The sequence below is a fragment of the Prinia subflava genome, chromosome 11, assembly GCF_021018805.1.
Source record: "Prinia subflava isolate CZ2003 ecotype Zambia chromosome 11, Cam_Psub_1.2, whole genome shotgun sequence".
Classification (NCBI taxonomy): domain Eukaryota; kingdom Metazoa; phylum Chordata; class Aves; order Passeriformes; family Cisticolidae; genus Prinia; species Prinia subflava.
The window spans coordinates 24,674,992-24,702,247 of NC_086257.1; the positions used below are offsets into that span (position 1 = coordinate 24,674,992).

Genomic DNA, 27,256 nt, shown 5'->3' on the forward strand with positions numbered 1-27,256 from the left:
AGCCCCGGCACGCCCCGGGGGTGTTTGGGCTCCGCGGCTCGTTTTGCTCTATTATCAGGGTAAAAACAATGAGAGCTTTGCAGCGAGTGGGTTTTTGTGCCCAGCATCCCATGGTATCATGGATCACTGGCTGGTCTGGGTTGGGAGGGACCTGAAAGCCCATCCCGTCCCACCCCCTGCCCTGGTGGTGCCCCTACACCTTCCATGGGCCGGGTTGCTGCAAGCCCCGTGCAGCCTGGCCTTGGGCACTGAACCTGCCGTGCCTGCTCGGTGAATCCCCAGCGGACACCGGGGAACGTGACTGCATCCGCCGAACCCTCCGGGGCGGTCCCGGGCGGTTTGGAGGCCTTTCCCTGACCATCAGTTTGAACAGGGAAGGAAGGAATGAATGAAGGAGTTCTGGTTAAGATGAAATCACACACCAGCGCCTGGTTTTGCTGTCAGAGTCCAAACAGTCCTGAGGCTGATAGAAACGTACAGGTTTTGCTCAAAATCGGGGGCCCTGCTCTGTTGTTTTGGCATGTGTCACTCTTGTACAGTTCTATTTACATTGGCATTAAAGCAGGGTCATCTCAGAGCACATGGCACAGGATTGTGTCCGGATAGGTGGGCAATATCCCCCGTGAGGAGACTGCACAGCCTCTCTGGTCTGTTCCAGTGCTCACAGGGAAGATTTTCCTCCTGTCCGGGTGGAACGTCCCGGGCTCAGTCCCTGCCCGTTCCTCTGGTGCCATTGCTGGGCCCTGCTCTGCACCCAGGGACACAGGGGGACACCGAGGGACACCCAGGGCTGAGGGCCCCCTCAGCCAGGGCTCCTCTCCGGGCTGAGCAGCCCCAGCCCCCTCAGCCTTTCCTGGGCACCGAGACACTCCAGTGATCCCGATCCGCATCCGATCCCGGCCCCAGGTGCTGATCCCAACCCCAGATCCTGATCCCAATGCCTGATCCCGATCCCGACCCCAGATCCTGATCCCAATGCCTGATCCCGATCCCGACCCCAGATCCTGATCCCGACTCCTGTTAGAAATGAGACACTTGACACGGCCAATATATCAAGCAGCAATTCAATTTAATAATTAATTAATTAGCATGGTAAAGTGTGAGCAAAGACAGCGCTGGGTACAGTGGAAGGATTTTCCCTTCCGACTGCACACCGATTGCTGGACTTGCTGGTATTTTATTTGCTATATTCATACATATTCATAAGCTTTTCTCAGCAGTTTCTATTTCCAATTTTTAACGTCATTATTCAATACCTATTGTAGTCCATTTTAGGTTGCAATATTTCAGGATGTACATTCAGGATATGTATTCCAGATGTGGGGTCCAGCTTTTATTTTCCAGGTCTATCAGTCTTTGATAGTGATGTTCAGTTTTCCTTTTTCAGGAACCATAAATCAGCGAGCTGAAGTATTTTCTTCCGTATCCAGGATGTTTTGGGTTTTTTTACCAGTCTGTGAGAAAGCCTTTTTACATTCTAAAACTACAGTTTAAAATTCTTTAATACAAAACAAGCTTCTAAAGCTATAGTTCAAAGACTCTTATTACAGAATAGCTTGAGATTTATAATGGGTAATTGCAAGCAAAGTTTGTTCAAAATCCTTCTTGCATGCTTTCCTTGGTTGTTTATTAGAACTCATCTTTATAACTGTCCCATGAGCGTGTTCTACAATTACAATTACACAGATTCTTTGTATTTCCCTGACACGAAACACAACTTTGTATTTCACACCCCTGATCCCGATCCCGGTTCCCGATCCCGGTTCCCAGTCCCGGTTCCCGTTCCCGGTTCCCAGTCCCGGTTCCCGTTCCCGGTTCCGGTCCCGCTGCCCTGGCCCGTCAATCAGGGTCAGGGGGTGGTGCTATGCATGACGTCACTCGCAGTGCACCAATGGGGCGCGGCCACGCCTGGGGCGCGCGGGGCGGGGCGGTTCCCTCAGCGCGGCGGCGCCGGGGCCGCTCCCGGGCCGTTCCCGCCCGCGCCGGGGCCGCTGCCGGACATGGCGCCCGCCATCGCCGCCGAGGAGGGCGGGCGGCAGCGCCGCGCCGGCACCCGCCGGCACAGCCTGGACCTGACGGGCGAGCCGCCCCCCGACGGGCTGCCCGGGGACACCGAGGCGCTGCTGCCCGCGCCGGCGCGGGCGCGGGGGTACCGCGCGGAGCTGGGCAGCATCCTGCTGCTGCTGGTGCTGTACGTGCTGCAGGGCATCCCGCTGGGGCTGGCGGGCAGCGTGCCGCTCATCCTGCAGAGCAAGAGCGCCAGCTACACCGACCAGGCCTTCTTCAGCTTCGTGTTCTGGCCCTTCAGCCTGAAGCTGCTGTGGGCGCCCTTGGTGGACGCCGTGTACGTGCGGGGCTTCGGGCGCCGCAAGTCGTGGCTGGTGCCCACGCAGTACGTGCTGGGGCTCTTCATGATCTACATGTCCACGCAGGTGGACGCGCTGCTGGGCGACGGCCACGGCCGCGGCCCCGACGTGGCGGCCCTCACCGTCACCTTCTTCCTCTTCGAGTTCCTGGCGGCCACGCAGGACATCGCGGTGGACGGCTGGGCGCTCACCATGCTGTCCCGGGAGAACGTGGGCTACGCCTCCACCTGCAACTCCGTGGGGCAGACGGCCGGCTATTTCCTGGGAAACGTCCTGTTCCTGGCCCTCGAGTCCGCCTCCTTCTGCAACAAGTACCTGCGCTTCGAGCCGCAGCCGCGGGGCATCGTCACCCTCTCAGGTACGGCGCTGCAGCCCGGCTGTGCTGCCACGGAGCCGGGAATGCATCGCTTTGGAAGGGACTTCAGAGATTCCCTGCAGGGACACCTCCCGCTGTCCCAGGCTGCTCCAGCCCCAGTGTCCAGCCTGGCCTTGGGCACTGCCAGGCACCCAGGGGCAGCCAGAGCTGCTCTGGGCACCCTGTGCCAGGGCCTGCCCACCCTGCCAGGGAAGGATTTTTCCCTAATAATAATGGTTATATCTTCCTTAGGATGCATCTGAGCCTGGAGCCCTCTGTGGTTTGACACTGGCAACCAAACAGGTTTGGTTTGTCCCTTGGCCCGTGGGAGAGCACAGCCTGCTCGGAGGCTGGCACAGCCCACTGCTACATGCACTGGACTTCAGATTTTTCTGGGCTGAAATGTGTGGAAAACCTGCCTTGTTATTATCTTGGCTGATCTAAGCACTTTGGAGGAACTCCTTTTTTCACTCCTAGTTAATGGGCATGGACTAGATTGCTCTTTAAAAAAGTGCAAGCCAAAGTCTCCATCTGGGAAGAAGTTACAGGGGAATTAAAAAAAAAAAGGTTCTTCCAATATGATATTTTTCAAAGAATAGAAGTGAAGGTGTTCAGGGTTGAGCATGTAGCCAGTTTCTGAGGGAAGGCCTTATTTTAGTAAATTAAGGAGGATTTGCTTTTTCTCTTTAGCAAGTTAAATGGAGTGTGGTGAGCATAAGTAGCTGTTAGTGGAGGGATGTTTCTGTTTGCTGGGGTTTGGGATATTTCTCAGAAAGGTTCTGTGAGGTGGTTTATGTTAGGGATATCACCCAGGAGATGCCTCAAGTGCGCCTGGTTTGGTTGCAAATTTGAGGAAGGACAGGAAATCCTGGCACCACTTCTGGCTGCAGTCTCAGGGTGACCCTGGCAGGAGGGAGCAGCTCCTCATGGTCCCAGTCTCTTCTCCCCTCACTCTGATTGCCTTGCCTGTGCCCTCTCAGAGGTCAGGTATGCCCAAACAGGCTGGGATTGCTGTGTGAAGGGAGTTCTGCTTTCTGTCCTGCCCCTTCCTCAGGGATGAATCAGGGCAGCAGTTTCCAAGGCTGCCGTGCTTGCCTGCTCTCTGCAGCTCTCAGCACTGCTAACTAGTGCTGCTCTTTGCTCCCTGCTGCCAGCCTCGTGTGTGGCCCACGTCAGGGAGCACGGAGTGCCCCTCCAAGTGTCCCAGCTGGTTCCTGGCTTTCCCTGGAGCTGTGCAGCTCCTGGGCTGGCGTGTCCCTTCCTCTCACTGCAGTGCACACTGACGTCTTTGCTGCTGATGCAACTTGCAGGCACTGCTGTTCAGAGAGCTTGGCTTGGCTGTGCTTCCCTCACTGCCCAGGGTTTTGGTTGGTTGGGGTTTTTTCCTCTCAGGGCTGTTTGTATAAGTGGATTTGTTACTCTTACAAAAGTGGTGTTTTTTAAAGATACTATCCCCAACCCAAACAGTGCCAATGCAACCTCCTAAACCTGCCCTGGAGTATTGATGTGGGTGGAGTAAGAACAGCAATAACTGACGCTGTAGTTGCAGGATATGGTGGTAAAACTTAAGAAATTTCTGTTTCCCAGTCGTGTGTCTGGCACAGTTTGGTGTTTCCTGGAGCAGCTGAGAGCAGCAGGAGTAACCAGCTCACCAAGGAGCACGGGGGCTCACTGGTCCTTGCCCTGGCTGTAACAGGCTCGTGATGAGCAGGTTTGGGCAGGTAAAACAGCAGAAAACTCCACTGCTGGAAAAGGTGAATGTTTTCTGCCAGCTCAGATCTCTGAGCGCTTTTGTCATAGGCTGAGCCCCGTGCCAGGGAAAGAACAAGTCAACACTCCATGATCCAGAGGGGCAGCACGCTGAGGGAATGGCTGGAGCTGTGCCAGGGGAGGGGTCGGTGGAGATGAGGGAAAGGTTCTTCCCCCCAGAGGGTGCTGGCACTGCCCAGGCTCCCCAGGGAATGGGTACAGCCCCGAGGCTGCCACAGCTCCGGGAGAGCTTGGACAGCACTCCCAGGCTTGTCTTGTGCCAGGAGCTGGGATGATCCCTGTGGATCCGTCCCAACTCAAGATATTCTGTGATCCTAAGTCAGCTCTGAGTTGTTGAGAAGCAGCAGCATTCATTGTTCTCATTAACTTCAGGAAATAATATGGACAAATGTAAAACCATCATCAAATTCCCCAAGCCAAAGGCCGTGTTGGGCTGTGTCAGGCTGAAGTGCCAGAGAAGGAAACAGGAAAAACCCTTCTGTGGGCTGATGGTCCTGGCACATCCAGGGGTTTGTTTAGCACTTGCTGTTCGGGTGACTTCTGTTTTTCTAAAGGCAGGGGAAGCTCCCTGCTGGGTTTGTGATTCCGGCCTGGTTTGCCCGTTCCAGCGTGAAGGACAAGGAAAGAGTGAGCACAGGACAAAGGTGTCCCTTAGAGGCCACCCCCACTTACCTGTGCCAGGGACTGTGGGGCTCCCCTCCCCTGGGAGGGATCCTGGGGACCTGTACAGGTACAGCTGGTGGGACCTGTACCACTGGGTACCTTCTTCATGGTTGTTTTCTATCCCTGATCTAGTTCAGAAACTTGTTTTGCCCCATCTCAGTGGTTTATTTTGTTACTAGCAGTGTAGCTGCAGAAACAAAATAGGGATGGGGGAAGCAGCAGTGCTGGCACCAGAAAGTTTGTGCTTGAAATCCCTTATGTAAACTCTAATTTCAAAGTTCTTTTGCTTGTAGCCTGTCAATGAGGTTCCTTGTATTTGAAAGGAAATGTACCTTATTTTTGTGGAAACTGCCTACAGCCTCAAAAAACCCTTTTTTTTTTGTCTGAACTACTATATATATATATGCTGGGTTTTTTCTTTTTTTCTTGCTTTGCTTTGTTGCTGATGCAGCCCCTGCAGTGCTGTGCTGCAGCTGACGGGGCTGGCCTGATCAGGAGCACTCATGTGATGATGCTCAGAGCTATTTCTATCCCATCCTTGCACTGTGTGTCTCTCACTGCAGTGAGAGTGCTCAGGGTTATTATTAGAGAACTGCTCCTCTGCGTCCTTTGTAGCCAGCAGCTGTGCTCAGTGAGACTGTCAGAAAATGCATCTTTCCTTGAGGATCTCAGTTTAGGGCACCTTTTTTATGAGAGAGAGCAATGTGACAGCATTACTTGTGAGGTCATGTTTATTTTAGGAAAGGGAAAAGTAGGAGAAATGCTGTGAAAAGCCTTTTTTCTGTTACCCTGAGCATGGTGGGGCACAGCTGGAGCAGTCCTTGCTGTTCCCCTCCTGTGCATGAGAAGCAGGCGACAATTGAGGGAACCTTTGTGCCCTTTCAGCAGCCCTGCCACTCCCAGAGGCTCCCAGAGGCTGCTGGAGCTGCTCTGAGCAGGAGGATGAAAGGCTGCTCCTGTCCTGCCTCTGCTCACGGCTGAGTTCTTTCCTGCCTCTGTGGCAGAGGATAGGATTATCTTGAACTGACCATTCACTAAATCAATCACTCTCTTGGTGGTTTTTTACTGCCCCACATCCATGATTTAGCAGGTACTGATCTGCTCAAAACAGAGCACTTGAATGCTGGCAAGTCTCCACTTCAGCCAGACAAATCTGAGGACTCTGTGAAAACATTCCTCAGGCCATCTTCACACTCCCCAATCCCTGTTTCCTCCAGGTGGGAGATGGATTTTAGATAGGGATGTGGAGCTGAGGCACAGGGTGGTTCCCTGACTGCCTGGCAAGGAGTTCTGCCTCTGGAGGTTCTCCCCTGTCTTCTATTGCATGTGGTTTTCCTCCTTTATCAGCCTGTAATGGTTGTGTGTGTAACCTTCAACAGGTTCATTTTTGCTCCTGTCCCTCCTCCAACATGCTCACTGTGGTAATAACCACCAAACAGCAGGGAGCTGTCCTGGTTTGCTGCTGCTCCTCTGCCCCAGCTCCAGCAAACACCTCCTTTCAGAGGAGGGCAGAACTGTGTCACTCCCTCTAGGTAGCTCTGTGCTTGTGGTTTGCTTTTGCTGCTTGTTTTTATTCCACTTTGATTATTAGGTTTATATTCTACAACTGTCAATCATGGCTGCTACCAAGAAATTTTTATTTTCCCCTCCAGATTTCCTGTTTTTCTGGGGAGCTGTCTTCCTAATTACCACTACATTGGTTGCCTTTTTGAAAAAGGAAAACCAGGAGCTGATACCAGCAAAGGAAGAAACAAAAGGCATCACTGACACATACAAGCTGCTGTTCTCAATAATCAAGATGCCAGCAGTTCTTACTTTCTGTCTCTTGATCCTCACTTCAAAAGTAAGTAAATACATTTAAGATTTTTTAAATGCTGGCATCGGAGTCTGGAAGGGATGTAACTTAGTTTTGCTATTTGCTGTCATTAGAGTTGTGAATCTTCACATGGAATTTAAGCAAAATGCCTTATTGTGCTGAGCAGGGCTGTGCAGCAGAAAAGCTTTGTGTGAGCTTTTGTGTTTAACACAAGCATTGAAGAGAAGTTTGGTGGCAGTGTGGTATTAAAGTACATTTTTAAACAGGCTGTGTAGCCTGCAGTTAAAAGGACAGAAAATGTGGGGTTTTAGCTGAGAATCCCCAGCTCTGTCCAAGCTGGGTTTCCATGGCTCCTGGCTGGACATGGACGATGTCAAGAGCAGTGAAGGCACAGGAATGAATGGCAGAGATACTTAATGTTCTTGGAATGGTTTTGGCTGTGATGACAATGAGAGTGTGCAAGTGTGGAACATGTGGAACTAATTTGGAAATCAAATCAGGGGCAGGAGTGACTTGTCCTGTATCCCATTTCTCAATTTACTGGGTTGGGAATAAATTGAATTTGTAGCCAAATTCTGTTCTCCTCAGCTCATTTTGTCTCCTTGACGTTGCAGGTTGGGTTCTCAGCAGCAGATGCTGTAACAGGACTCAAACTGGTGGAGGAGGGAGTCCCCAAAGAGCACCTGGCTCTGCTGGCAGTTCCAATGGTTCCTCTGCAGATCATCCTGCCCCTGGTTATCAGCAAATACACAGCGGGCCCCCAGCCCCTGAACACCTTCTACAAAGCAATGCCTTACAGGTAAAGCCTCATTTTAGTGACACCCAGTAATCTGTGTGCTCAATTTGTGCGTTCAGGTCACGTGCAGGGTTTTGTGTGTAACTCTCTGACTTCCAGGTGCAAGGAAGGGTGTCAGGATTGTCACAGTGAGTGGAACTGTCTGATTCATGCAGTGTCCCTGTGTGGAGCAGAGCATGAGGTGCTTGGGGTGTGCATGTACAGCAGCAAGAGAGCAGTGCTCTCCTGCTCCTACTTAACAACACCACTGCTTTCAAATACTTGATATCTAATGCTGAGAGAGGTGTAACTGCTCAGACTAAACTATTTTAATGTACTCTCTGTGATTGTTCAGTGGTTGCCTTGTGTTGAGGAAACACATGGGAAGAATAATTGGAATAACCGATCATCTCTCTCATCCCTCCAGGTTGCTGCTTGGCCTGGAGTTCGCTTTCCTGGTGTGGTGGGCTCCTAAAGTAAAGCATGAAGGGGGATTTCCTGTCTACTACTACGCTGTGGTGGTGCTGAGTTATGCTCTACACCAGGTAACACTCATGGTGTGGGAAAGGAAATGCTGTTCCCTGGCTTGTCCTGGGTCACCCTGGAGTCCCTCCAAGCCTACCCTGTGCTGTGTGGCAGGATTGACTTCTAATACTCTTGCCAGTGTTATTCCTCATTATTCCCTGTGCTCCATTGGACATCATCTGTGGAGCTGCTTTTAGTTGTCCGTGTCTGGTGTAGTTCCCCAGATTCCCTTTTCCCCAGGCTCAGAAGCTCAAAAGCACAGAGGAGCTGGAGAAATCCCAGAACTGTGTCTGAGCTTGATAGGCACGCTGATGAATGCTCTGGTTGTGCAGATAAATTGTTATGTGACCCTGGTCCTAGGAAAAAAACAACCTGATTGTTGGAGGAACATCATCATGGATCTGATCCAAGGACTGGGGAAACAAGCACCTGATAGAGCGTGGTGTTTGGATCAGAACTGAAGTGTATGCAGTGCCTTGAGAGGCGCCTTGAAATGCAGAAGGGTTGTTCTTGGGTGCTGTTCTAGCTGGCTGATTGTGTTTCAGTGTGAATCCCAGGTCATGCCAGTGCTTGTGAGGCTGCCTCTGCTGCAGCACGACTTGAGACAAGCAGCACGGCCACTGTGTCAGCACAGGGACAGGCTGCAGGAGCTGCTGCTGCCATGGCTGTCCAGCCAGTGCTGCTGAGTTCAGGGGGTGTCTCAGCAGGGCTTTGTGCTGGGGTGGCAGCTGTGGGGACACTGTGGCTGTGTTTGTCCCCTCAGATCACCCTGTACAGCATGTACGTGGCCATCATGGCCTTCAACGCCAAGGTCAGCGACCCGCTCATCGGGGGCACCTACATGACCCTGCTCAACACCGTGTCCAACCTGGGGGGCAACTGGCCCTCCACGGTGGCCCTGTGGCTGGTGGACCCCCTCACGGTGAAGGAGTGTGCGGGGGCCCAGGGCCACGCCTGTGCCACGGCAGCGGCCGCAGAGGTGAGCCTGGGGCTGGGACTGCTCAATGTCTCCATTTAATGGCTTCTTGCAGGATGTTTGTGCCTTTGGAAACCTTCACAATGTACAGCTTGTGCTTAAAAATCCCTGCTGATCGAGCTCATTTTCCTGTCTGATAAACCCCAGCCTGTTGGACCTGCACACTCTGGATACCCAGCCCCTTCCCCAGGGTTTGCAGCTGCAGAGCAGTGAGCCCTTTCTTCCTGTGCTGGGCTGGGGTGGAAGCAGCAGGCTGGTGCCACATTCATGCAGTGTGAGGAGGCTCTAGGTTTGGTTTGGAGCTGTGCAGTCAGGGGCTCTGTCCTTGGCAGGATCTCTGTCCCCCAGGGCCCTCCATTTCTGTGGTAGGTTTTTCTTCCTCCTGTCTCCCTGGAGGCCTCTTATCTGCCTGCCTTGATACCTTCTCCAAGATGCTGCTCTGCTCTCTGATATTGGTGTCCACTTTCCCCATGAAATCGAGTGGGACTGGCTGCCTGCCCAGTTCTGGGAGCCCTGTGGAAGAGAACAAAGAACTTGCTGTACACAGATCAAACAACGGGACACAGAACTGCTGGGAAAGCAACATTTCAGATTCACCTCCTCACAGCAAATGAGACATGGCTGAAGAGTGGAAGTGTTTGGGGTTTTTTCTCTGTGCTCATGACTGAGATTTATTGCACTCCTGAATGCCAGGATGCTCTAGGACCTGGAGATTCTGTAAATGATCTAAGTGTTCTGGAGTCCAGCATGACTCATCTGAAGTTGCAGTTTTTGCTGGTACAGAGGAGAAACTGCTTTTGCAGCAGATGCTTTCCCAACCTCTCATTTATTAGCTTGTCACTAATGAGGTTCCTTGTGTCTCAGCCTCTACTGAGCTTGAGTCCTTGCTCCTTCACCTCACTCCTCTGATCTTTTCTCTCTTCCTCCCGGTTGGTGACATTCCACCACCACTCCCTTCTTATTCCTAATCTGATTTTGACATGTCTCAGAATAATGAAAATGCTGGCGGAGCCTCAGCTCAGAGAAGTGATTAATCCTGGGATTAGAGCAGGGTTGAAAGCCAAACAATAGCAGAGACAATCCTGGCCTGTACAATCACCCTGTGAATGCTGGGTGTTTGTCTTGCAGTTCAAAACTATCCTGGGCATGTTTCTCCCAGATACAGAATCACAGAATCATGGAATGGTTTGGATTGGAAGGACCTTAAAGCCCGTCCAGTCCCACCCCCTGCCATGGGCAGGGACACCTTCCACTGTCCCAGGCTGCTCCCAGCCCTGTCCATCCTGGCCCTGGACACTTCCAGGTCTGGGGAGCCCACAACATGGATGGCTGGGAAAAAAATCATCTTTTTCAGTGAGACTGGGAGCAGTGGTTGCACTGCAGGCCAGCACAGACAGTTTGTGTTTTCTGGAGTTTGCCCTTTGGGCTGATGTGCTCCATTTCCCACACGTTTAGAGCAGGTTTGGTCCTTGGTTTGTTACTTTGCACGCTGCTGCCAAGCTCAAAAGCCTCCGTGACCAACCGCACAGGAAAGAACTGACAGTAAACAACTCCATTGAGTCATGACCAGGAGCAGGCGGGCCCTGGTGCCGTGGGGTGCCGTGGGGTGCCGTGGGGTGCCGTGGGTGTCTGTGGGGTGCCGTGGGGTGCTGTGGGGTGCTGTGTGCCCTGTGCCCTGTGCACTAACCTGTGCTCTGTTGTAGCTGTGCACAGCAGCCGGGGGCTCCTGTGTCACCACCCTGGACGGTTACTACGTGGAGTCCATCGTCTGCGTCATCCTGGGCTTCGCCTGGTGGTTCTTCCTCGGACCAAAATTCAAAAAGCTGCAGGACGAGGGACAGTCCTCGTGGAAGTGCAAGAGGAACAATTGACGCACTTAGGTGTTGGATGGACCAGCCAGGTGGTTTTGGTTTTACTACAAAGACATATCCCATACTCAGCACCCCGGACCCGCGGTGCCACGCAGGACCCGTGTGGCCGAGGCAGGGCCGTGTGTGGCACCGCTGCCCTCCCCACGCACAGGGTCAGTTCAGAAAGGAGTGGCTAAAGCAGCACCTCCGTGCTCCATGCTTACCCCTGACCCCACAGGGCGCCTCTGGGAAAGCTCCTCCAGCCCTGCCTGTAGAGGCAGCAGCATTGCCAGCTGAGTGCCAGCTTTTATTTTCTCACAGAAATGATCTGACAGGGCAGCTGACCCGGGGGAGGATGCCCGAGGCATTCTGACTTGGAGGTTAAGCATGGTACTACGGAATTCCTTGTGGGAAGATCCGTGTGAGGTGTCTGTGGGCTTTGCTTCTTCTCACTTTCTGAACTGTAACCACGCCACAAAGGATAAGATGTTCCAGAGATTCTTTTAAATGTATTTTCTGGCTTTTATAAGCTTTAAAGATTTATAAGAAAATATTTTTATAAGCGAATTACATTTGTTTAATTTATTTCCGCTGTTGCAAGGCAGTTTGATTTACGTTCAAGGTACTTTCTTGATGGCAAATTCTGTAAGGTAGGACTGGAGTAACGCACAATCCTCTGAGCCTTGAGTCCTGCAGCTGGAACTGGAGGTGCTTCCCAAGGGAGGGCACATGGGCCCTTGGAAGGGTGAGTTGATAGAGGAAAACCAATCCATTGGTTTTCCAAACTGTATTACTAAAATTTGAATATTCATTCTCAAAAGCAGTGGGAGCACAGAGACTTCCCCCAGCCGGGGGTGACAAGAGTGAGCTGGTGATGACAAAGTTGCCAAATTCCCAGGGAGCTGCTGCAGGACTGCCCTCACACAAATCAAAGGGGCGCAGTCCCGTGGCAGAGCTGCTGCAGAATTCACTGCTGGTGCCATGTGGTGGAAACATTCCCGCTGGATTTCTCCCTCTGAGCTCCGTCCTGAGTGCCTTAGGGACCCACAGGGGCTGGAGGGGCGCTCGGACCCCGCTGGGCCTATGGAGCATTGGTATTAAAAAGGAAAACTATTAAACATCCCTTGGAAAGGTGCACGAGGTTCTCTGCCATGTTTTGTGTCACGATATGAAGGATTGGGCTGGGAGGGATTGGGATCTTCTGCTGCTGTGTTCTGGGGGAAAAGTGACCCAATACCACCTTTGGAGTGCCCTGGGGGTGCTGGGTGTACAAAGGGTCTTGTTGGCAGCAGGAGCAGGGAGGGGTCTGGAAAAGGACACTGCCTCCTGTCCTCTGCACCCTCCCTGAGGGACACAGCTCACACTTTGCCTCAGGCACAGCAAAACCACTCCTGCTAAGTGAAATCACAGGGGTTTTACTGCCCAAGCTGAATGTCTTCCAATTTCCCTTCTGCAGAAGAACAACATCAACAGAAATCTATCAGATATCAGCACCTTTCAGTCCCTGTCCCACCATCCCCACTGCATTAACTCTGTGAGGCACTTCAGTTCTGTTTCCTCACTGGAACCACGGGCTGCTTCTTTAATTGCATCCTGTGCACACCTAGAGGGGTTGTTTTAACTTTGCTGATTGTGAGGAAAAACTTCAAGTGCAGAAGCTGAGAAATTAAATCTGCTGTGTATTAGATTGGGGTTTTACCTTGCAATTTTTTTCACTATTTCTAAAGGTGCCAGTGAAACTTGTCACTAATAAAGATGGGTTAAGGGTTGCTTATCAATAATTAGATTATTTCAACAACATCAAAGCAGCACATGAACTCCAAATGGGTAGAAATAGATATGTTACCTGAAATAAATGTGTCCTTTTCAAACTGGTGAAACAAGTTATGGATTGGTGCTTTCAATTGAAGTAGCAATTTTGTAAGAAATGCTGCTGTGCCAGCCCCTTAGCAGGCTGCTGAAGAACAACAAAATTTTGATCCTGCTACCTTCTTTTCTACCAGCTCTGTTTGAAAGTAATTTTTCTTTTTAACATTAGAATTATTTCAGACTTAAACATCTTTAACATTAAAAAAACAAAACACAAAAAACCCAAAATGCAAAAAAAAAACCCCACCAAGAATAACAAACCAAACAAATTTAAAATGTCAAGAAGAAAGGAGCATCTGAAGGGTGAGAGGAGGTGTGGTACAGGTTTGAGGGGCTCAATGCAGAGTTCAACCTGGACAAGGCTCCAGGAGAGCTGGAGAGGGGCTGGGGACAAGGCTGGAGGGACAGGACACAGGGAATGGCTCCCAGTGCCAGAGGGCAGGGCTGGATGGGAGATTGGGGAGGGATTCCTGCCTGGGAGGGCGGGAGGCCCTGGCACAGGGTGGGCACAGAGCCTGTGGCTGTCCCTGTCCCCTGGCAGTGTCCGGCTGGGGCTGCTCGGAGCCGCTGTCTCTCCATGCCACGGTGGCACCGGGCGCTGTTTCCCGGCTCTGTGGCACCGGGCAGTGTTTCCCGGCTCCGGGGGCACCGGGCGGTGTTTCCCGGCTCTGTGGCACCGGGCGGTGTTTCCCGGCTCGGTGGCACCGGGCGCTGTTTCCCGGCTCTGTGGCACCGGGCAGTATTTCCCGGCTCTGTGGCACCGGGCGGTGTTTCCCGGCTCTGTGGCACCGGGCAGTGTTTCCCGGCTCGGTGGCACCGGGCGGTGTTTCCCGGGCCCCGCGGGGGCGCTCGGGACGCGGCGATGCCGGAGCGGGGCGGCGGCGCCTCGGAGCGCGCCGCGCTGGCCCTGGCCCGCCTGTCCGAGTGGGCGGACGCGCACCTGGGGCTGCTGCGGGTACCGGGGCTGGGCGGGCACCGGGGCTGGGCGGGCACCGGGCCGGCGGGGCCCGCTGGGCCCGGCTGAGCCGCGTTCTCCTCTGCAGGGCCTGATCGCCGGCACGGCCGTGGCCGGGGTGTTGCTGCTGGCGCGGAGCCTCCGTGTGGTGAGTGCGGGCCCGGGGGCGCGGGGAGAGCCCGGCACGGGCCCTCAGAACCGGGGAGAGCCCGGCACGGGCCCTCAGAACCGGGGAGAGCCCGGCACGGGCCCTCAGAACCGGGGAGAGCCCGGCACGGGCCCTCAGAACCGGGAAATGCGGGGGGAGCCCGGCACAGGCCCGGGGAATGCACGGGAGCCTGGCACGGCCGCTCTGAACCGCGGGGAGAGCCCGGCACGGCCCTTCGGAAGCACAGAGAGCCCGGCCCGGCCGCTCGGGCCCGCGGGCTCAGGGCCCTGCCCTGCCCTGCCTCCCCGCCCGTGGCGGTCCCGCCCGGGCCGTTCCGGCCGCAGCGCCAAAGCACTCCCGTGTTTTGTTCTGGTTTGCGCAAAGCAGGAGCTGGTGGTCCCCGCGAAAGGTTCCCCGCTCCTCAGTTCTGAACATTATATAATTTAAGAAAGCATCAGCATTCACTGCTTACAAACTCCCTAGCTTTTCTGTTAATTGGCACACACCCCCTCTGCGTTAGCTGTGTCTGTGGTTTTTCGTGCTGACCAGTCCAGTCCCAGCCCTGCGGCCCCTTTGGCGTGGGTGGTCAGTGGGCAGCGCTGTCCCACTGCTGGAATCGCCTTTCCCCAGGCACGGCTCAGCCTCCACTCCTGGTGGCTCCCGCCCAGACAGCCCATTCATCTTGGCATTGTCTTCCCGTTGCCTTAAAACTAAAGATTAGCCAAGCGTGCAAGGTTCACAATGCGATTGCCTGATCATAACGGCCCTGCTACAGCTACTGATTAACACGTGAAAAAAAGCAGCGAAGTTTGATTCGGGCCTTGAGGGGCTCCATGTCCCTGTCCTGCGGTATCTCCGCGGGTCCCTTGTTCTCGCCTGTGCCCGAAGCCCCTGGGAGGGGTAATGGCCCCTTGCCTGTCCCACTGTGCAGCTCGAGCACCCTCCCTTGTCCAAACACAGCTGAAACAGCTGCTGGTCAGCGGATCCGCTGGCCTTCCACACACGGAACCGCTTCTGAATGGTTTTAAACATCGCCTGAATCTCCCCTCACTCCCAGCGTGGCCAGGTCACGCTGGACTAACAGCACGCTGCTCACTGCTGGAGAAGCTGAGCCTCCGCGGGCAGGAGCCACGGTGCTCCCACAGGGTTACCGCTGCTTGAAAAATCACAGTTACCTTCATCTTCCCCTGCACCATTCCAAATGATACAAGAGAACATTTGTGTGGAGTTTTAACTGAAAAATCCTACCAGAAAACCTAACTACAAATGTCTCCAGAATTGTTTTTCTCTATTTTTGTTTCGTTGGTTTTGACTCAAGGGCCTGTGAATGCATTAACCTGGCTGGTGGAACTTCCAGAGCAAATGAGATCAGCTTTGAACAACTTTTGTTCCTAAAAACCTTCATGCTTCCTGCCTGCAAGGTCCCAAATTCCCGTGTTCCCAGTGGGAGGCCCTGTGGACCACAGAGGGGGAGGTTTGCTGAATAAATGACACACACAAGACATCTTTAGCTGTGGTGTTTGGGGGGTTTATTTCCCAGCAGTTGTACATCAGTGCCCAGCGGGTTTCACGGCTCTGTAGAAATAGGTCAGTGCTCTGCTAAGGCCTCTTACAGTGAGACCTCAGTCTCTTAAATTTTGGGGCTCTTAATTTTTTTGGGTCCTTGTCCCTCACCCCAAACCTGTGGCTGCTCCATTCCCGTGCCACGGCCCAAGTCTTTGCTGCTGCTCAGCTTGCTTTTCCTGTGTGATCACATAACCATCCCCTTTGGATCCTCCCAGGCTGTAGTATCAAATTTAATCTTCTTGTGATCTCTCAGAGCTGTTCACCTGCCTTTGTCCCTCTGCTGGTTTGCTCCGGCTTCAAAGGCGGGGTTGTTTCTGCCCTCCCTGCTCTGCCTTTGTTTTCAGCGTGTCTGCCCTTTGGCTTCCCTCCACCCCTATCCCAGCCCCATTCAGGCTGCTGATAAAACACTCTTTTCTCGGGGAATCAAGTGAACTTCAATAGCTCGAAAAATGGCAGTTTCTGTTCTTTCTCTAAACCTGGTTTCATGTCCACGCTGACACTGCAAGTCCTGTAAAACAGGGAAAATGGTAAATGTGGAGAGGCTGGCACAACTTCTGCAGCTGATCACCATTAAATATATATCTACATTTACTTGCCTGTGGTGTCTAATAATAGTGGTGTAATTTCCTAAACTATTTTAAGAAGTTGGATTTAGTGTGGCTGTAACTGCTCTATATTTTTTCTTTAAATTTTGTCTTTCTCTTCCTTCCCTCAATAGACAACAAAGTTCACAAGTCCTTTGGATATACCTGTGGAGTTTGTAGAAAAGAATGTGAAATTAAGAGGGAAATTACATCACATCACAGAGAAGGGCCTGGAAGTTGAGCACATTCCCATCACCATTCCTTTCATCTCAGCCATCCAGAGAAAATGTGAGTAATGAGGAAAAGAGTGTGAAGAGCAAGGGCAGAAATTAAATGTGCTGCTCTTAGAGTGGCTGCAAGCTTGAGAGGAAGGGCTGAGACACATTTCCAGCTCTGCCTTTTGGTCTTTCTGTGCTTTCCACTGGGAAACTGGGGAATAGAAGACATGAGGAGACCAGTACAGAGAGTTTGTCACCACAGTGTTTGTGTTCATCCTTACAGTTACTGTGATATTTTCCAGCAGCAGAAGTGAGCACTCAGGCAGTGCTTCTGCTTGCACAGCTCATTTCATTCCTGGCAGAAAGCCTCTGTTGGGATTGTGCTTTTATTTGCAGACACCCATTTTTGGGGACAGTTTTGGTGTCAGAAACAAACTGTCCATCAAGTCTGTGACTCTCACACTGGCTGTGCAAGCACCAGCAGGTTGATGCTGCTGCCCCTTTGGATGAAGGATAGGGAGTGAGAGTGGGAGCAGATCTTTTTCTTTGCATGCAAAATAAACCAAAACTCATTTTGAATTAGGCAATCTTGAATATATTTATTTTTTTTTCCTGAAGAAGAGATGAGACCAAATTCCTGTTTGCTGTGAGGAACTAAAAGGGATTCTTTTACAGCACGTTACCCATTTCCTTACCAAAGCTGGGGGTCTGTGCAAAGGCTGAGCTTTCCCCAGCACAGGTTTGTTCTCTCCCCCGCAGGGCAGCCGGAGGGGCTCCTGCTGGTCCGCCTGGCCGGGGTGGAGCTGGCGCCAGGGGCCACGGCCTGGCTGCAGAGGGAGCTGCTCCCCCGACAGCCCCTGTGGTTCCAGCTCCTGGCGAGGGACAGCTCGGGCCTGCACTGCCGCGTCCTGCTCCACAAGGTAAAGAAAGGCACACAAACTGCCTCTCAGAAGGTAAAGGCAGACACACAAACTGCCTCTCAGAAGGTAAAGGCAGACACACAAACTGCCTCTCAGAAGGTAAAGGCAGACACAAACTGCCTCTCAGAAGGTAAGGGCAGACACAAAAACTGCCTCTCAGAAGGTAAAGGCAGACACACAAACTGCCTCTCAGAAGGTAAAGGCAGACACAAAAACTGCCTCTCAGAAGGTAAAGGCAGACACACAAACTGCCTCTCAGAAGGTAAAGGCAGACACACAAACTGCCTCTCAGCAGCACTTCAGATGTGACTGGAGTCACACACTTATCTCAGTACATTTAGCAAACGGTATTATTTATGATTTATCTCCTTGGTGTGAATTTTAAATGTTGCATTTGCAAATCTGATTGCAGGAGCAGTAGTTTTTCAGACTGATTCATGGCAGGAATGTGCTTCTCTGCCAGTGCCAAAAAGGCATCCTGTAGTTCCGATCAGCCTAATGTTTGTTATCCAGTGTTCCCTCACAAATGCTTTGCATTATAGAATCACAGCTTGGTTTGGGTTGGAGGGGACTCACAGACCATCCAGGCCCAGCCCATGGCCAGGGACACTTCCACTGCCCCAGGTGCTCCAAGCCCTGTCCAGCCTGGCCTTGGGCACTGCCAGGGATCCAGGGGCAGCCACAACTGCTCTGGGCACCCTGTGCCAGGGCCTCACACCCTCACACTGGAGCTGGGTTTTAAGCCACCTGCATTCCTCTGCACTTTTAACAACTTCTGCCGAGGTGTAGATACAGCCAGGAGTAAAGCTGGTACCTCTGAGGGAGTTCACTCCAAACCCCAAATAACCCTGTTGGATGGTGAATATCTATTTATTGTGGTGTCTGTAGGGTGGATTTCTCAGCGTGTGCTTGAATGAAGAGCTCTTGAGCCAAGGGCTGGGCAGAGCAGTCGGGATTGAGGGGCTGCATCACCACTCCCGCCTCTACTGGAAACTGCACAAAAGGCTCCTCCGGGCTGAGTTAAAGGCTGCAAAGAAAAATAAAGGCATATGGAAAGAACAAAGCTACTCTGAAAGAATCCAGGAGCACATAAGCAGCAATAAATTCCTGAAGAGGCTGAAACAGTTTGTGAGCTGGGTTAGAAGCTCTACTGAGAGGTGAAAAGGTGGGGAATGCAGCTCCCCAAGTTCTGGGGTTTGGGTATGTTTGTGATCACACACAGTGCTGGGATGTTGAGGGTCCCTGTCTCGGACACAAACCCCACAGTGTTACACAGAATATAAACCCCAGTTCGTGGTAATTTAGAATATATCCTATATCATAACTCACATGGGACTGAAGTTCAGTAGTAGCGTGCAGGCCACCAATGAAAATGTTCTGGTGCCAAACTTCTTCACAGTGATGTCCTAAATTCATTGTCCATTTTCCCACCTGCTGAACTCTAGACTGTGCTGCCCAGTGCAGCTTTGAGGGGCACCTCAAACCCGTGTCAGACCTTTACAAAGATCGTGGGATGGGTTTAAACACAACCTTTTTGTTTCAATTCTGTTCTTATGCTACTTTTTGGTGTCATTTGTGGTTTAAAACTTGTTCATCTTGAATAATGGGTTGCATTGTTAGTGATATAAAAGGTGATTTGTTGTGGCTGATCTTAGAAAGCTGATAAAGTTGTAATAACTAAAGTTCCTCAGGGGAAAAAAATCATATCAAAGAATATGTCAGGAATCCAAATTTTTCAAAGACAACTTTCATTTCAAGAGGAAAAACCTATGTTGTTCCTTTCTGATAGTTCTGTAAGTGTCTAAAATTAGATGAATATAAAACTTCAACATGAAATTTGACAAAAAGGATCAGACCGTACTAAGAACTTGAACTCTTGTTTTATTTTTGATACACATGTGATGTATATGAGTGTATTACTATTTATGTTGTAAATATTCTCAGAATAAAGATCGAATTTCTTACGTTTGTTGTTGCATGTTTTATATACCTAGCCCTTGACCCTTGTTTAACCTCCCATAGTCCCAATATTTATTTAAAGTGAAGTGTTTTACAGATTTTCTTTCTTTCTGTGTGATTGCTTTCCAGTGAAACGCTGGGGAGAAGAGTGTGGTACAAAAAACCTTAATAATTGAGCACTGCTTTTGTGGCAATTAGTTGCTACATTAGCATTTTCTATGCTGACTTCAGGGCAAAGTTGTGACTCTTGAGATCCTTAAAAACCCAGTTTCCTTGGGTAAGTATAGATGTTGTGGTTCTTTTGTTCCTGGTCCTCCTTGGGTGAGGCTGGTGCTAGGGAGCAGCGAGCCATGAAATACCTGCAGTGTGTTGGAACCCAGTGTGGGGGAGAGGGGGGCAGCAAACCAGGTGTCTGTGCCTGTTGGAAATGGAAAATAAGAAAAGTGAGATTCTGTGTTTATGTGTGAGACAGCAGAGGGCTGAGCCAGCCATCGCCGTGGTTCTTGGATGTGAAACTCATCAGAGTCAGAGGTAACTCAGAGCTGAGTTTTAACCCCAAAGTACACATTGAGACTCAGCAATAATCCACTTCTCCTGGGGGTTTATGTGTTCCTCTTCCTATGTCTGGGAAGTAGGAGCTTTTCCAACCTGGGCATAATTGTACACTTATGATTTATTTTCTGTAATAATTAAATATAATTCTGGAATTTGCACTTCTGTTCTGGGGATGAGTCACAGGAGGATTTATCACAAAAATCCATGGTAAAGCTGAGAGAAAAGCCTCAGGAAGCCACATGCTGCATTTCTAGCAAGCAGAGATGAGGTGTGGGCGAGTGTGAACCGAGTGTGTTGAGTGTGTTTGTTGTTCCCTCACATGGATTTGGGGTTGCAGTGACAAATGATTTCTTGAGGGTCAGGCCCTGTAATTGTTAATGCTGTTTTCCTTATCACGCAGGGCTTATCTTTAAAAAAAAACCAACCCACCAGCACACCCTCCCCCCTCAGAAAGTGCCCAATTCAGTTCAAAGCTGTGCTTTCCATCTGTGCAGAGCTTGAGAGGTTGCAGATCCTGTCTCTGTGGGAGGCCTGGCTATTGGAAAAGCAGTAATAGGAGCAGAGACAAATATCTCTGCAGCACCCGGCTGAGCTGGCTGGGGGAGAAGCAGCGTTCTCTGCACTGCAGAACCCCCCCGGCTGCCTCCCCTCACCCGCAGCAGTGCCCAGCAGAGCATTTCCAACAGAGGAGGCAGTTCTGGGACTGGGAATAAGGACAAGAATTAAACTGTTCAGCACTTGTGCCTTTGCCCCTGCAACTCTGAATGTGCTGTTAGCGATGCAACATCTATCTTCAAAAGACCACAGGGAGTGAGAGACTCGGCCTCCAAATGGCCCAAGAAAAATACCTCCGACACTGCACAGACTTTTTATTGCTGCTATGGCGTGTCAGGCAAATGGCAATAAACATCCCCGGCCCCTCGGAGCCCACCGGCAGCGTGGGCACGGGGCTGCTGTCTGCACCCTGGGGGAACAAACTTCTGAGCAGCGCTATTGAGATAGGAGAACGGGCAATGGCTTTAACTGAAGGGAGATCGGTTTAGATTGGATTTAAGAAAAAATAGTTTTACTCAGAGTGTGCTGAAGCCCTGGCACAGGGTGCCCAGAGAAGCTGCGGCTGCCCCATCCCTGGGATTGTCCGAGGCCAAGTCGGACACTGGGCTTGGAGCAGCCTGGGACAGTGAAGGTGTCCCTGCCACGGCAGCGGTGGGATGGGAGGGCCGGGGGTCTCCATGGCACCCGCCGAGTGAGGGGCCGCGCCGAGGGGCCGCTTCTCGCTCTGTTCCCATCGCGTCCCACCGGCACCGCTGCCCACGGCTCGGCCCGGGGAGCTCGGTGAGTCCCGCCGAGAGGAAACTCTGCCGGGGCGGGCGGGGGTCGGGTCGGGCGGCACTGAGGGGAGCGGGCGCTGCTGAGGGGAGCGGGCGGTGCTGAGGGGAGCGGGCGGTGCTGAGGGGAGCGGGCCGGGGGCTCGGTCCCGGGCGATGCTGAGGGGAGCGGGCCGGGGGCTCGGTCCCGGGCGGTGCTGAGGGGAGCGGGGCTCGGTGCCGGGCGATGCTGAGGGGAGCGGGCCGGGGGCTCGGACCCGGGCGGTGCTGAGGGGAGCGGGCGGTGCTGAGGGGAGCGGGCCGGGGGCTCGGTGCTGGCCGTGCTGAGGGGAGCGGGGCTCGGTCCCGGGCGATGCTGAGGGGAGCGGGCCGGAGGCTCGGTGCCGGGCGATGCTGAGGGGAGCCGGGCTCGGTCCCGGGCAGCGCTGAGGGGAGCGGGCGGCGCTGAGGGGAGCGGGCGATGCTGAGGGGAGCGGGCCGGGGGCTCGGTGCCGGGCGATGCTGAGGGGAGCCGGGCTCGGTCCCGGGCGATGCTGAGGGGAGCGGGCCGGGGGCTCGGTGCCGGGCGATGCTGAGGGGAGCGGGCCGGGGGCTCGGTGCCGGGCGATGCTGAGGGGAGCAGGGCTCGGTGCCGGGCAGCGCTGAGGGGAGCGGGCGGCGCTGCCCCGCCGCTCGCAGCGCACACACAATGGAGCACTGGAGCAGGTTGAACGGGCGCGGGGCCGCGGCAACACCGGGGCTGGATCTCGGCTGGGGCCGCCGCAGCCGCTCCCGGGCGGACGGGACGCTCCGCTCCGCCGCGACCGCTCCGGGTTTCGGCAGGGCCCGCGGCGGGGGCGGGCCGCGCCGGGCCGGGCCGGGCGGGGCGGGCGGCAGCGCTGGGGTTTGAACGGGAGCAGGTTGTGCGCCCGCACCGCACCGCGGCTGTGGCGGCGAGGGACAGCACCGCACCGGACCGAACCGAGCCCAGCCGGCGGCCGCGGTGAGTGAGGGCGGACGGGACCCCCCAGCCCCGTCCCTGTGCTCGGCCCCGCGGGCGCTCCTGCGGCGGGACGGGACCGTGCCCCTGCGAGCCTCCGCTGGGCTTTCCCATGCGGTTGATGCTGGTTTCTCCCGCTGCTCGCGGCCGAAGTTGAGGTGGGTGTTTGCGAGCTGTAACTTCAGCCTGTGTCGCAAAGGCTCCGCGTGTCCCGGGCGCTGGCCGTGCGGAGGAGCCGCTCCCGGGCGCTGCCGCTGCTGCCGCCGTGCCCGGGCCGTGTTTGCGCTGCCGGGCACGGAGGGCACCGCCGGGATCACCGCCCGCCGCTCTGCCCGCTCGCCATGTGCCGGGGCGGCGCTGCCAGGGCAGCACCTGGCCCGCGGGCAGGGAAACCGGAGCGAGCTGCAGCCGCTCGGCTCAGCCCGGCCCGTGCTCAGCGGGGCTCGGAGGAAAATGCCGACCCCGATGCGGAGCGCAGGACAGCAGCCAGCAGTGCCGCAGGGGGAACGCGCCTGTCCCCACCTGGGAGGGGCTGCGACCGTCCTGAGAACAGGCAAACCTCTTGCTGGACTGAGTCCTCCCTAAAAATACTTTACTTCTAATTGCCTACTCCATAAACATTTTTTAAAGGAAGTACAATGAGATAGGAATTAAACTCCATGCACATTTTGTTATAATTAAGCTACTTTGTGCAACTCTGGGAACTTCAACTCTAGCTGTCCGAAAAGTGTTTTAGAAGAAGTGTTATTAAATTCCAGGGAGAAAGATATAAGCCTTATCTGATGGACCAGTCATAGGCTCTTTGTTTAAAGTGTTCTTTAACTCCTGAGTTACAAAACACAATGTTTGCCTGTTTTCAGGGGGCCCTCCTGATCTGCTTGTCCTTGGGACTTCTGGCCCACGTGTTGCAAAACTTAGGAAAGGAAAGAAAAGTTAAGGTGTTTGTTCTGAAATGTGAAAGAATAACTGCAGGTAGCAGTCCTGAAAAGAGAGTCAGGGTTCAACCCTGCAGTGAGGCACCTGAGTTAAAGATAATGAGGGATATGGAAAGAAAATCCAGGCTCTTTGGGAGGTGAGAGGCAGCAGAGTGCATGCACGCTGTTAAAAAGTCTTCCTGGTTCTTTAAGCATCAACTCCCTGGAATAAGTATGAGAGTGCTACTTTTATAAAATCTCTTTTTTATTCTGAAGGATGCTCTTTTTCTACATTTAAAAATGCCCATAGGCTGTTACAGAGAGAAACGTTAAGTTTTATCAGCTGAAGATGTACAGTTGGTGAGAAATGATCCATTCACGGGTGCTTTCTGGTTCTGTGCTACCTATTGTCTATAAAAATGGGGATCAGCTGGTGGGTTGGGATCAAGTGGTGCACAACTCATTATTTTAACAATAGAGGCTCGGCTTGGAGGTTGCCTAGGGAATTGATTTAATGCTGCTGTCCTTTCAGCCGTTGAGGCGGATGTCCCGCCATGACTTTGATCAAAATCACCGGTATTTGAGAAGAAGAATAAAATTTTCACTCCATAAAAGCAAAGGAGAGGCCACCCGCTATTAACAGCTCCCAGTTTTGCATGAGCTGATCTGTAATTTAAAACACCGTCAAGAAACACCCGTGGCAGTAAAACAGTCTCATGAGCATCAAAATACAGAATGAAAATTTGATTTCTGATTTTTGAAAACTGGCCTCTGTTCAAGATTTGGCTTCCCCTTATTTCTGGGAAAGGCTTTAAGCTGTGTGTTTCTGTTGGCTCTACAAAGTAATCTTTGTATAAATGGCACAGTTTTCCTTTAATGAAATCTGAATAAGCGGGTTTTTTTCCAAGGTGTCACCCAAGATCCAATTCGATTTAAATTGATAACGTTGATGGCACAGCCAGGGGGGCACAGCCACGTGGCACAGTGTGGTGGTGTGGAGATTTGTTTTGTTTGTTTGCTCTGGGCTTTTTAGTAAGTTTAAACAAACCTGAACGTTAAAAAAACCAAAAGCAAACTCTCAAAATTAGGAAAGCGAAAGTGTTTCCAGGTTTGCTGAAGACCTGCTGCACTGTCTGCAGTAGGACAGCACTTTCTGCCTGTGCCTTCAGAGGAGGGGAGGCTGTCCTGCCTCATTGCCCTGGAGGCTCTCACAGAAGCTCCTTCCAGGAGTGCTTCAGACGCGCTGGTGTTGAGCTGAGGCGCTGTCCCAGCGGTGTTACAGCGCTTTCCTGGCGGCACGGCGCGATGCAGGGCAGCTCTCAGCTGGTGCCTGGTGCACCGGGAGGGTGCGGGAGGCGCTGGCCAGCAGGGTGTGTTCCCTGGGCAGGGGATTCACTGGTTTGGACCTGTGGGTCTGGGCTGTGCCAGGGACAGGCTTTGCTTGGAGCCCGCAAGCAGAGGGTGCTCTTGGTGGAGTCCTGCGGGGTGCCAGATGATCTAACGGCCAGAGGGACGTGTGTGTGCTTGTGTACTCCTTTGGGTTTGTTTTCCTCTGCTCTTGTTTATTTTAGGCAACTGGAACTGTTTTCTGTAACAAAGGTGGCTTGTTCCAGTCTCCACGGTCACGGAGGGTACTGTTACTCCAGAGATCTGAGCTTGCCCTCTGCTCTCCTGACGTTGGAGCCTTTTGCTGCTCATCTGACACTGCAGGACTGTCTGAGTGTGCCTGTGTGGCTGAGAGTGATGTGGAGCACAGATCTGAGGGGTGGGAAGGCAGCTTGGGGCATCCACAATGAGAGGAAGTGTCCCCCACTGCAGATGGGCGCTCACAAAAGTTCCCCCAGGGGCAGAGGGTGGACAGAGTTTGGAGCAGATGCCTGTTGCAGGGCTGGAAGACGCTGGGCACAGGGTGCTGAGGATGCCACATGCCCTGGTGGAGGCTCAGTCAACCACTGAAGGATATAAAACCACTCCAAGGGCGTTTGGCCGTGTGTGTTACAGGTCTTGGCATGAGGTGCCCATGTGAGTCTCTTCAGGCTGAAGGAACTCAAGGTTGCTTGCAAGAAGCTTCAAGTGGAGACAGGCTGTGGTGCAGAGTGGTGTGTGCTCTGTTGCAGGTGTGATTTATTGGAAGTGACACAGAGTTCCTGTTCCTTTGCACGCTTTGCACATCCCAGCGTGTGGCTGGGATGCGTGGGTCACACCAGGCAGAGCTGAGCCTCAGCGAGCTTCTCCTCCTTTGCTTGGCTGTTGTTCCACCCACAGGTGAAAAAAAAAAAAGGAAGAATGTGAGCAATTACCAACTGTGTTAATTGATGATGAGCACAGAGGCTCTTATGGTGTGAAATGCCCACTCCTTGGGGGAACCACACACACACTGATAAGTGACCAAGCCATGCAGTTCATCCGTGTCCGTGCCTCGGACGTGGCTGCACTGGCACAAGTCCTTTTCAGGTGTCCTGTTTTTATCTCCTCAGTTTATCACATTGTGAGTTGTCTCTGTATGTTTTAGATTTTCATTTACAGAAAGACTCCTGAATTCATGTGCAGTTTGAAACCCTCTGTGCAGCAAACCCAGACCTGATTTGGATTGGTGAACGGGTGTGCAGAGAGCTGGCAGAGGCAGCAGAAAGGTGTGCAGAGCACTGGAGATCTGTGTAAGGAAAACAGGGATGGACTCTCACTCATATTTACCCAGCCCATGTCTGGTGGGATGAGTGTCACCCTGAACAGGGTGTGCAAGGCAGGTGCCAGCTACAGCTGTGCCTGCTGAACCTCAGAGGTAGCAGCACACTGCCCTCCTGCAAATAATTCCTTAAAGAGGAGAAAACCAAATTCCATTTAGGCTTCTCGAGGAATGGGGAGCAAATGCTAATTCCCTTTCAGGGTCCGTTGCCATGGGGAGTCAGTTCAAATCCTTTCTAATGCCTTCCTCAGCAGCAAGTTGTGCTGACACATGCTTTTCATGGCTTCAGAAGGAGTGGAGGAACGACTGGGAACAAAAGCTGCATGGGAATGAACAGCCCCGAGGGGAGCAGGGGTTGCTGTGGGCTGGCACAGGTGGAGGTGTCCCTTGCACAGGAGCTCAGCCCTGTGTCCTGCCTGCCTGGGAGGGGTCGTGCCAGGGAACTCGTGTGCCAGACCTGGTGTGGTGCTGTGCAGGGAGCCCAGCCTGTTCCTCTTGCTCCTGAAGAGCAAATCCTGGGAATTTGGCCTCTAGCAGGACCCAAACTGGATGCAGTCAGGGTTGGGCTGAGCCTCTGTCTTCATCTGGTGAGCGATGCAAGATGAGTTTAGTGCTCCACTGGGGGAATAGCCAAAATACCAGATTAAACTCAGTAATTTTTCTTTTAAATCTGCATTTTCAATAAGTCTCATCTGTCTAAGAGCATGCAAGTGCAGTATCTGCATCCCAAACTCTGTTGTGACGTTTCTCCTTTGATTAGACATCTCTGAATTCTGAGTTTCCAGCAGCTCCCAGGGAAATCCACAGGCTGTGTTTCTTTGCTCCCGTTCTGGCTTGCCCCTTCTGATACCTTTGCTGCCAGCGTGGTGCCAGCACAGCTGTTCTGGCCTCATGGTACGTTTGATTAGGGAACTGATCTGTCAGAAAAATAAAACAGGCAAAAATCTTTGCTGTTAGTCCTCCAGACCAGAGAAATAAGAAAAGGATCCCATGCTGGATAGTTTTGTTTTCTCTTGCCATGCACTGTTGATGTTTTTTCCACGCTGGTAATATTTATGATTAAATATTTGCTGTTCAAAAGGGAGCGTTACTTAGAGGGTATTTTTAAGCTTTTTGTTTTATACAAGAGGCTTTAACTCTAGAAAGTAGCCATATATTAATGACATAGTTAATATCATAGGTAGGTAAAACTTTGTTTTGTAAATATGAAAATGATATCACTTTGTTGGAAAAAATGTCTTTTAGTGTCAGCAGTATGGAACTTCCATCTTGGGTGCCTTGCCTATTCTGCCTGGCTCCCATATGTGTAACTTTAGCAGTGTTTATGCAAGTTATTTTGAGTGAATGTTGATATTTGATGCTGATTAAAGTGGAGATTTGCACAGATGATGTGTGGAACCCTTAGAGCCTGGCTTGTGTGACAATTAAATCTAAATCTGCATGAATTTGGACCAGCTTAAATGCTTAGCAATATTTGGG

General features: G+C 52.5%; 3 protein-coding genes across 6 annotated transcripts in view; all 3 read left to right on the forward strand.

Moving 5' to 3' along the window:
* Positions 1 to 1,902: 1,902 nt before the first annotated feature.
* SLC33A1 (solute carrier family 33 member 1) lies at positions 1,903 to 12,233 on the forward strand. Of its 2 annotated transcripts, XM_063408502.1 has the most exons (6): positions 1,906 to 2,724; positions 6,807 to 6,997; positions 7,585 to 7,769; positions 8,173 to 8,290; positions 9,034 to 9,249; positions 10,950 to 12,233. In XM_063408502.1, exons 1-6 carry the CDS (start codon positions 2,001 to 2,003, stop codon positions 11,115 to 11,117), a joined length of 1,602 nt encoding a protein of 533 aa, XP_063264572.1. In that variant the 5' UTR covers positions 1,906 to 2,000; the 3' UTR covers positions 11,118 to 12,233. The 2 variants fall into 2 exon arrangements, with proteins under 2 accessions (XP_063264573.1, XP_063264572.1); XM_063408503.1 differs by lacking the exons at positions 6,807 to 6,997; positions 8,173 to 8,290 and having other exon boundaries at positions 1,903 to 2,724.
* Positions 12,234 to 13,782: 1,549 nt separating this feature from the next.
* C11H3orf33 (chromosome 11 C3orf33 homolog) lies at positions 13,783 to 19,320 on the forward strand. The gene is made up of 5 exons (XM_063408504.1): positions 13,783 to 13,920; positions 14,009 to 14,068; positions 16,353 to 16,506; positions 17,196 to 17,356; positions 18,245 to 19,320. The coding sequence occupies exons 1-5, from the start codon at positions 13,828 to 13,830 to the stop codon at positions 18,515 to 18,517; spliced, it is 741 nt and encodes a 246-aa protein (XP_063264574.1). The 5' UTR covers positions 13,783 to 13,827; the 3' UTR covers positions 18,518 to 19,320.
* Positions 19,321 to 22,044: 2,724 nt separating this feature from the next.
* The window catches only part of PLCH1 (phospholipase C eta 1), a 54,332-nt gene continuing 49,120 nt past the window's right edge, over positions 22,045 to 27,256 (forward strand). For 2 of the 3 annotated variants that reach the window (XM_063408508.1, XM_063408506.1), the window contains exon 1: positions 22,045 to 22,180. The gene's annotated coding sequence lies outside the window, so the exon portion shown is untranslated. Of the gene's footprint in view, positions 22,181 to 22,205; positions 22,336 to 27,256 lie in introns of those variants that run through there. The other variant, XM_063408507.1, reaches the window with a different exon arrangement.

Bases quoted from the DNA above. Each gene is read 5' to 3' on its own strand.
- C11H3orf33 (XM_063408504.1), top strand. From the start codon at position 13,828: ATGCCGGAGCGGGGCGGCGGCGCCTCGGAGCGCGCCGCGCTGGCCCTG. The intron at 14,069-16,352 runs GTGAGTGCGGGC...TTCCCTCAATAG, and splicing joins TGGCGCGGAGCCTCCGTGTG to ACAACAAAGTTCACAAGTCC. The intron at 16,507-17,195 runs GTGAGTAATGAG...TCTCCCCCGCAG, and splicing joins CTCAGCCATCCAGAGAAAAT to GGCAGCCGGAGGGGCTCCTG.
- SLC33A1 (XM_063408502.1), top strand. From the start codon at position 2,001: ATGGCGCCCGCCATCGCCGCCGAGGAGGGCGGGCGGCAGCGCCGCGCC. The intron at 6,998-7,584 runs GTAAGTAAATAC...TTGACGTTGCAG, and splicing joins TCTTGATCCTCACTTCAAAA to GTTGGGTTCTCAGCAGCAGA. The intron at 9,250-10,949 runs GTGAGCCTGGGG...GCTCTGTTGTAG, and splicing joins CCACGGCAGCGGCCGCAGAG to CTGTGCACAGCAGCCGGGGG.